At 38.1% G+C, this 10,294-nt stretch overlaps 1 protein-coding gene across 1 annotated transcript in view; it reads right to left on the bottom strand.

Moving 5' to 3' along the window:
- Nucleotides 1-303: 303 nt before the first annotated feature.
- The window catches only part of LOC126253288 (ribosomal RNA processing protein 1 homolog), a 33,034-nt gene continuing 23,043 nt past the window's right edge, over nt 304-10,294 (bottom strand). Inside the window, exons 6-8 of the mRNA XM_049954514.1 lie at nt 7,730-8,768; nt 7,232-7,496; nt 304-550 (exon numbers count right to left, since the gene is read on the bottom strand). Of these exons, the coding sequence (XP_049810471.1) occupies nt 402-550; nt 7,232-7,496; nt 7,730-8,768 (1,453 nt within the window). The 3' untranslated portion in view covers nt 304-401. The remainder of the gene's footprint in view (nt 551-7,231; nt 7,497-7,729; nt 8,769-10,294) is intronic.

Below are 10,294 nucleotides of genomic sequence, written 5' to 3'. Positions count from 1 at the left end.
CATTGTTGATTTTCCTACGTGGAGTTCCCATTGTTTGATATTGGACTTTTTTTTTGTTTTTTGTTTTTTTAAGGAGGTAGATTTTTTGACAATTTTCTATCACTGCAACAACATTGGACCTTAAACATCAGATGCCAACAACTGTAAATCACACTGCAACTGTTCTCATATAACAATGAAACCTTTTTGTGTGTGTGTTCTCCTGCCACCACTTGGTGAGTAGGTTTTTATCTATCCGTTTACATATATAATTGTTCTCAGGAATTTATAACTACTGTCTCCCATAAAGAACCAACAAATTAATTAAAATAATAAAAATATTGCTTTATTACATTGAGGTCCTTTACAAAAGTATTTACAATTACAAGAAAAACATTGTTAAGCGCAAACAATTTCAGCAGTTACAATTTAAGTCTTTGTGACTTTCTGTAGAAAGGATTGATAGGACTTGGTAAATGACCTGCTTTAAGCACTCCCTGAACTGGTTTCTTGTTGGCATCAAAAGGAATACTGGGACTCTGTTTGACAGCTTTGGGGTAGTCACGGAAATCTGGAACAAGATAAAGTGATGTATATTTCATTAATAAACGTTTTCTTTATTAAAGCACTTAAATTAATATTGCTTGTTACCCTTTTCTCTACACAGTCCAATTTAATCAGTTAAGTACAATATTATTATTTTGAAAGTTACAATGAAATACATCCACTATCATGCTTTTTATAACAGGCTATGTGAAACAATGTTATATCACAAGTTAAAATTAAGTGTTGGTCTGGAATTTAAAAATGTACAACTTCCTTTTGTTCCCCCTTAGAGACTGAATCAAAGCTGCAATCTCCTATGACCTGGTAGAACACAGTTCTAATTCAGCACATATAAACACTGAATATACTATTTGAAGAAATGTAAATATTCCATTCAGTGCAACACAATGTCCTGTGTTCCTAATAAGAAGGAAGGAAAGTCAAGCAACTACTAACTTTATAATATGAAGGAATCTTATTGTTATTTTCTCAATACTCTGCTGTTTCATTTAACTTGATATCTGAAAGTAAAGAGCAAGGAAAACTTGAATGAAGCATTAAACCAAAAATCAAGCATTTTCCTGTATGTATGTAAATTCTTTACAATCAGACCAAGGAACGCAACATGAAATTACCAAACAAATCACACTGGAATCAGCTCGTAGACACAGTTGTGTTGTTACAACAGCAATAGAGCTTAGAGCCGTAAGTTCTGTGAGAGAACTTAACAGTTGCTAACATGGCAAACTAATCACAAGCAGAGTCCATATTCATAACTAAAAGGCAGCTGTGACAGTAGAGGTGCTGTCTGGCGGCCAATGCCAGTTATTGGGCAGCTGTCAGATCTCCATCTTGGGTGGTGGTGTGATTCACGGCACAACAGTCAAAAAATGCTAAAGTGCATATCCACATATGGGCTTGGTCATCAAATCAACTGGAGACTTGAGCACTTTGGAAAGCTCGTGTATTAACACGTTCACTGCCACTGTAATTGGCCTTGCTTTGCCACGTAACCAATATTTTTCTTAATAGAATCTGAAAATATATTGCTAAAAGTAATATAACATGTATTTATTTTATAAGTACACAATCAAATTTACTCTCGTGAATCAAAGTTGTTTTGGGGCGCACTAAGGCGTCAGTGGCATATCAGGCCATATTCTGTAGCGGGTGGCCGTGGACGCGCCAATGCGTCTAGTGTATTGTTCCTGGTTAGTGTGACAGTTTAGGTTACTACAATTTCATTTTATATTCATAAATGAAACGAAACATCCTACTGACAAACGACATATTTATTGGACAAAAAATATAGTAGAAACATTCAAATACAAACACAAGATCTCGAAGAAACTTCTGAAATAAAATGTATGTCAAATCTAAGAAAAATACAATCTAGAGCTTTATCCATTACTCTCAAACAAATAAAATAAATACAAAGTTTAAGAATAGTACCGACACATAACTGTCGAAAAATAAATGAGCAACGAAAGTGCTATCTGCCTTTAGAGGTGGTGAATAACACAACAATTCAAACAATATCCTGCTTTATTTGGGCAATCTAGGCACTCGTAAATCGTGTCTGTTCGTTGTCCACGGCTGGCGCATGATCTGCACTTTTTTCGCGGTGTTTTTGATTTTCCATTTGATTCTCGTTTTACCACAACATGTTGGGGATTTCTGACTGGCCGTTCTACCTGCTTTCGTGGCAATAGTGCTCTTATAATACTGAGTCTAAATTCTTGGAGGGGCATTTTTGTGCCACAATATTTATTGTGTAGGGCATGTGCGTTTGTCAGTATCATTTCCACAACGTGGATAAAAAGTTTCTTGTACCAGCGTATGGTTTTGCGTTCCGAGAGGTAATATGATAACATCTGATCGTGCCGATCAACTCCCGCCATAAATTTATTGTAGTTTACAATGGCCAAGGGCTTAGATTTCTTCTCCTTTCTTTTGGTTTCAACCTCAACCATTTCATTTGTAAATGCATTAGAAATGTAGCAAACCTCCCTCTTATCACGCCACTTACCTATCATAACTCCTTCCGCAAATCTGGCAACGGCTTCACCTTTTCGTAGTTTTGCTTCCTGTATTTCCTTGGGTGTATCCTTCCTATTCGCCCTCAGAGTTCCCGTGCAGTGGGTCTTCTTATCCAGGAGCAGCTTTGCCAATGCGAAGCTGTTATAGTAATTGTCCATGTACACATGGTGACCAGCATTCAACTTTTCATCTAGTAAATGAAGAACAATTTTTTGCGCATGGCCTCTTCCTCCTAAATCGTCCAGCATGCCAGTGTATACCGCGAATTTTAGGACCATTCCAGTGGGAGTTGTCAAAATATATAGCTTTATGCCATATTTGTGCTTTTTGTTTTTGATGTATTGGCGGAAAAGTAATCGTCCACGCCAAAGGATCATTGATTCGTCCAGAGACAGTTCCCGTCCAGGGTAGTAAACTTGGCACATCCTTTCATTGAAAAAATTGATAACGGGACGTATTTTATACAACCTGTCGGATGGTGTTGGTTTGCCCTGTTTTGGATTTTCAGAAAAGTGTAATGCACGTAGTATTAGCAGAAAACGATTTCGTGAAATACTATCGGCAATTCCTTTCACGTTGAATAAAGCGTCCTTTTTCCAATAGTCCTGCAAATTCCTCATCTTTACATTTCCCATGTGCAGGAAAACTCCCAAGAACACTAACAATTCGCCAACAGTCACATCTTTCCAACAGTTTATTCGTGATTGTCCTTTGGTTCCCGCAGAAAGGAATAATTCAATCGCGTTTCGATTTGTTTCTTCTACAACTGTCAATAGAAATTCGTCCGTCAGCAAAAGACGAAAATAATCTAAGGGAGTGTTTTCCGTCGGTTGAATAAGCAGTCCCTCTTTTTTTATAAATGGGCAATTTATCATTCCAACTGGCTCTCTTTCCCACGCAACAGTTGTATCAGCTGCGTTATCTCTTGTTACCACTCCTTCTGCCATTTCCCTGTCGCTAGGATTCACAGCCATTTCTACAGTCTCATCTAAAACAAACTCGGCTCCGTCAGACTCTTCACTGGATTCCACGCCGTCCTCCTCACTGGCCAGTTCCGTTTCCGAATCGCTTTCTTCTAATATTCGTAATAATTCCGCATCCGTTAGTTTTTGTACGTTTCTTGTGTCCTGTGTTTTACGTTTCTTAGGTTCTGAAGGGCCCGCCGTGTCACGATTGTCTTCCATTTTCAGTCCCACAACAGAGAAAAACTGTAGGGAAAACACACGAACCGCACCCGCAAAAATTGAAAACAATACGTTCTTAGAGTGCCTGCGCAATGAACCACACCGAATGGCTGTGCCCGACTAAACTGTGGCGCTGAGAAACAGCTGAGTGTCTCGCCGCGCAGGCGCGTCGACGGCATATGCACTAGTATCGGCCGGACGCGCTGGTGCGCCGATGGCAGTGAACGTGTTAAATTGTGCTTCTCTCATTTACCCTGCTGACAAATTGGTAAAGAATGGAAGAAAATGCCTGATCCAACTCAATGGCTGTAAGAAATGCTGTTTGCCAAGCTAATGACAATGAATGAGTTAACGTTAATATCTTAAAAAGGGATTGCAGAATGAAATGCAAAATACAGAAATGAATCAATACAGCAAAATAGCATGACAGAGTGCCACGAAAGAACAATGAATGAACGAAGTTTCACAACTGGTTAATTTTTTATCCTCAAGCTTTTGCTGATGTGTAAACCATATTTAAGTCCTAATCCTCCATATGGTGCAGCATCAAATTGTGCATAATTTCAAAAATTTAATAGTTTCCCCCCCCCCCCCTATGGAATTACTCTGTGCTCTGCCATCAACAGTTTTCTCTTCTTACACGAATCCAGCTTAACCAAGGGATTCTAATGTCTAGACTCAAATGAGACCAGCCACAGCTCTAACAAAACAGTTCCCTTAGTTTGAAACTCTGCTTCTGCAACTTCTCAGAACTGCCAAAAAGTTTTATCTCCAACTGTGCCCCCAGTTTCATTAAACTATTCCTGTCAAGGACTGATTATTTTTCATAACACAGCACGTATCCATCTCCTCTCCCCCCCATATGACTAAACTTAACCCAATATTGAGAACAACAGCACTGAACCCTATCCTTCATTTTTCTCGAACATCTCTTCTTTCAGGCTCTCACTGCATCTAGCCATGTGTCAATACCATTTCCAATCTCTTTAGAATACAAGGCAATGTAATATGAGTGCCATTTACTCATTGGAAAGTGGCCACTATAGCATGAGTATTCCTATAGACATGGTAAACTGTAACAAAGCTAGCCATCTATATGCATATCACAACTTTCTGCAGTGTAGCCTGAAATACCAATCAATTTTCTTTGTTTCTTCCTGTTAAACAAAAAGGCTATTTAAAGTGTTAGTAGTGCATGGACAATGATGATTCAAATTTCACTTTGTATTCACTACAAGGACATATTGTGGTATGCCTTACTGTGAAAGAATATCAGAGAGTACTGTAATAATTAACAGTTGCAGCAATTCAGGTCTTCATTTGCCTTTGATTGAGGAAAATCACTTTGATGTTAACAAAGCTTTGGTAAATTCATATTGGACTGAAGAAAACAAAGAATAAAAATGTGTGCTGTCAAGATAGCCAACTATGCAGTTATTTCAATGAGAAACTTTCTGTAATGAAGTGACAGTATTTTACTTACAGTTAATAGCACGTTTGAATCATCTATTCATCAAACCACAGATAAAATCATTAGCACACAGAAAAATAATTACAGTTTTTCTCTACCAATGAACAATAGTGCAAGTTAATGGATTTAGTAACTTTTCAAATAATTACATTCATTTGGCCAGTTATACAATACAAATGCTTTCATTGCAGTTTCTATATTACAAAGGGCTTCCTTTCCCACACTTTTGCTTTCTACCAGCTTTTTAAAGATATGCATACAAAATCATCTATAGTTTTACAATTTTCTTGTTTTAACAACACATACAACTGACTGGTATCATTCATCCTATGTTTAAGACATTTACTACTTCCTGTAATACTTGAAATAGTTTTAGCCCTACTTTCAAGGACAACCGTCTTCAAGGACCTTTGTCTTTGTGACTCTATTCTAGTATTCCTTAACTTCGATTAAAATTAACTTTGTGGCTGATGCTTTCATGTATCCAAAGGTAAGGGTCAACCATTAAACAATTGTAGTTTTTGCTCAAGTGCCCTGTCTTGCCTGTATTGTTGTGCATGTGTTTGGGTTATACACTGGCAATTACCCCCCCCCCCCCCCCTCCTACTCAAATATTCTTACATGTGAAGATAAAGAATTAAGGAAACGGGTACAAAAGTTACTCTTTCACACACTACATGCTAGTCCTATTTATGATACTTTGTACACAACAAGGAAATGAATAGGATTTACCAAGTTCCAGTTTAACATGTCAGAGGAAATCCTATATACTCAACTCGTAGATGCTCATTACGTGAGGTAACAGTGATTAAGGGCGTGCATTTGGGAAGACCACAGTTCAAATCCTCATCAAACCATTAAGAAACAGTGTTCTGTGGTTTTTCTAAATCAAAGGTGATTGACGGGGTGCGTCCTCTAAAATGTATACAGTCAATTTCCTTCCCCATCATTGCCAATCTGAAGATGTGCTTTGTCTCTAACGGTCTCATTGTTGACAGCACATCAAATTCTAATCTTCCCTTTTTCTTCGTAGATGACCCAAGCACGGGAGAAAATCTCCTAACATCCAAGGGCCAGTCTTGGACCTATTCTCCAACGAACATTCCACCAACTGGCAAGATGGCTGGGCTTGCAGTTGTAGAATATGATATGGAAGAGAAGAAATGTATTTTTGCACTCAAATGCAAGGATGTCTTAAAAACAAACAGTTTCATAGTTTAACATGCAGAAATGGCTTATAGGAAAACACTTATTACAGATAATCTCTTTAAATATTTACAGTCTCTGCATCAAGTGCTTTGTGTAAATTAATAATACCACCTAACAACATTCTGTTGCTGAACATGGAATGCATTACAATAGCAGGGCCTCCCATTATTAATGATTTGAAAAAATGTGGATCCCATCCAATTCCTCAACAAGTACTTCCAAGCTACAGAGATGGCTACTGGCCCTCCAATATAAATATCATTTTTTAAATATATGCAACTTCTTTCTTTTTCTTGTTCTCAGTTTCTTAGCATATCTCTGTATTTTTTATCAGAATTTTCTCCGTTTCTGACATACTACTACTGCTACTACTATTTCCACTACCACCACTACACCTTTCTCTTTACCACTTCCTCTACAAGCATGTGGATTTTTTCCAAGTTTTAGTTCTTTCTAACTGTCTACAGCTCATTATTAAAACTCTATAATTTAAATCTCTGTTGCTATAATACTAGTGCCATGTACAAAATGGCCTTTCACTGTAATCCAGATTCAATATCACAAAGGTGAAGCAAACATTCTATTTTTTGCCACAAATCCATGAACAAAGCAGTCTCCATCTATTGCTAAGCTATTTCTAGCCCCCCCCCCCCCCCCAACCTAATTACAGTCAAAAAGTCTCAGATCGTTACCTGTGAAAAATAAACCTTATGTTCATACCCTGATGTATCCCACATTTCTAATCAGTAAAAATAGATTTTTTTTTGCATACAGTAAAATTAGACTAGTTGAGAATTTTTACCATGTGCTATGTTTTTATTGAGAACTATGTTCACTTTCTTTGCACTTTTTGGTGTTTTGGCACAACTGCTGTTGGAGTCCAGTGTGGTTGTTAGCAAAGAATTTTCATTTGGACTGGTACTATATTCATTTTCTGCTTTCTTTTCTTTCTTCGGTGTTTTAACAGAACTCTTCATGATTTCTGGTGCGGTTCCTGGCAAAGAATTTGTAGCAGTGCAAGTGGTTGATTCTGGAAGTTCTTTTGTAGTTGCATTCATACTAAATGGCTGTTGAGGTGAAAAACTCATTAGTAATAATTTTTTACATAAAAAATTACACAAGTAAAGTCTATCAGTCTAAATAAACCACATAAAACTACAACATTATAAACCTATAAGATAAAAAACAATAAAGTAGATACACAGACTTTAATTTCATTTTCACAAATTAGTTGGAAGAGATAAGACTCTGAAAGAAGTTCCAGATAATTTTATTAATGTTTCAGACGTAGTTGACTTACTTGTGATACTTCTGTTACAATCCACGATGAAAGACTGTTTCGTTTCTTTGGGATGTATGGCGAAGAGGTCTGCTGTAAGGGCAGGCTCTTCCTTGTGGCCATCTTAGTTACATTTACATTATTTCTGAGAGATTGGAGGGTATTTCCTATGCACAAACCCATTTCTTCTCCATGGATTGAGCCATTTAGTTTCTTTTTTGCACGTGTTTCTGGACTCTGCCTAGCAGCAAGTAAAAAGTTGCTACCGCCTGTAACAGTATTTGTTGTACGCACATTATTAATTTGATTACAATCTGATGCACCACTAACTAAATCCAGATCAGAATGTTGGAAGTGGTTCTCATCATTCTGTGCTACATTGAAGGCTTTACTATGCTGTTTACTCTTTTTAGTTTTCCTTGTTTGACTGGCATTACTAGCCGTATGTGTGAGCAGTTCAACAGGAGCAGCCTTAAGTTTCCTTTTCTGCCTCCCCTTCAGAAGTTTGTCAGATAACTGCACTCCAGCATTAACTTGTTTACTTGGTACATCATCATTCTCATTTCTCTTCTGAGACAGTACTATTCTGTTAGATCTTTTTGAGTCTGCAACACTATTGTTAAATGTCACATTATCATTGCCCTCCGATGTTAATTCATTTCCCTGGCTTTCCTCCCCAGCTTTTTTAACAACTGTGGAAGACTTCTTTCCTTTATTCAAGTTGTGGGTGCCTTTCTTTGGTTTCTTTAGGTCACCACCGCTTTTCTGCAAATCACGTGGGTGCTCTGAATTTTCCTCAGACAATTTATGCTTCTTTCTTTTGCCTTGAACTGTTTCAGCATCAGCATCAGGACGCTTCCTTTTCTTGAGTGGTTGTGAACTACTGTTATCATCACCTTCATCATTAGGGTCCTTTCGCAGCAGATCTTCTTCAAATCCAATTAGATCTTCTGCTGCTTGCCAGAGTTCTTCCTGGTGGTCAGCACGACTGGGACGATCTGTGGATCCTGGTGGTTTCTTAAACCCAAGTGGATACTTGCCATTAGAAAGAGTAACAAATCTGCCAAGAGAATTGGAAAAGTTAGTAAAAATGCTTGAAAGATTCTACTAGTTTCAAAAGATAAAAAAATTACGCACCTTATACAGAGCACAAATGAAAGATGTTAACTAGGATTGTGTAAGTGAATACAAAATTCATAATTTTAGAACCAACTGCAAAGCAGAGACAATATCATAAGTTGCTTTATTTTTTGTGGTGATGTAGTATGGTTTATGAATACACACTATTTTCAGTGTAGTTGCATACTGAATATAAATTTGCAGTACTACCAGTCAACAAATAAAATATCTTTAAAGCAAGATTGGAAACAGTATACTCAGCAGGAACACTTTCTGCTACAGCAAGATGACCAGGAAGAAGAAAACACACACACACACACACACACACACAGACACAGAGAGAGAGAGAGAGAGAGAGAGAGAGAGAGAGAGAGAGAGAGAGAGAGCACTCCTCCCACCCTGCAAAATGGAACAGTTTGCAGTTCCCTATGACTGGGATGTCTCTTGACTGGGCATAAGTGTGACAGTCAACTTCAATGTGGTCAATGCACATGGTAAACACACAGCTCATTGTGGGTGACTGAGCACGTAACATTACATGTAAGGCATGTAGGCACTGGGAATTTCAAGTATCAAACTGTCGAAGGTGCACCTCAGTTTGGGACAAAACAAATCAGTCAACTGCCACAGGAGACAACACGCTGATGTCACGGGCCACCACTATCATATATCGTATCAGTGGATAGACAGGTCACAGTGTAGGAAATCACTTGCTAATTCAATACTGAATAACCACAAACTGTGAACAGCCACACCAAGCAAAAATTCACCTCCTCCTTGTAGCATACAGAAGCCACTGTACAACAGGTGTATCTCTGCTAATTGCATGCCACAGGGGACAAAGATTTTATGGACACAGGAAAACTACTTTTTATGCTCACAATTTCAACTGGATTAATGAGTTACAGCACACCTTACAACTTATGAAGTGGTAAGAATACTTTGAAAAACAGATGAGGCAGTTCATTTTACTTGACAGACACTGGTCAAACAAACAGTGGACATATTCCACTGTGAAGGACATTTGTGTGTGAAGAAACTGGACCCCAGATACACCTGCCTTCATGGAGGGAGAAACACAGGAAACTACTGTGAATCATGTCCATCTAATTGTTTGCCTACAGCACCGCACAAGTATCTGCCCTCTGAGCTGTCAGAATGGTTTGAGGCACATTTAACAGATATTATGGCACTTGTAGAGCAGGTCAGGTAGGAGAGAGATATGCTCATCTTGAAATCTGCTCTGAGCAGTCGCCCTGAATTGTAGCCAATGGCTGAGCTATCGTGGAGCAGGCTCATTCTCAGTGTCCATCCTAAGATGCATAGCTTCTGTTATCTGTTTGAAAACAACCATTATACCCTACTAATTCTGTTGCTCATAAGCAATATAATATCTGATAAATTTGAGGACTTGGACCCCATTCTTCCTAGCTTGGAGCCCACTGTTTTAATCATTGAGCTATCTTT

This window comes from Schistocerca nitens, chromosome 4 (assembly GCF_023898315.1).
Source record: "Schistocerca nitens isolate TAMUIC-IGC-003100 chromosome 4, iqSchNite1.1, whole genome shotgun sequence".
NCBI classification, from domain to species: Eukaryota; Metazoa; Arthropoda; class Insecta; order Orthoptera; family Acrididae; genus Schistocerca; species Schistocerca nitens.
This window is presented reverse-complemented; position numbering and strand designations above follow the sequence as displayed.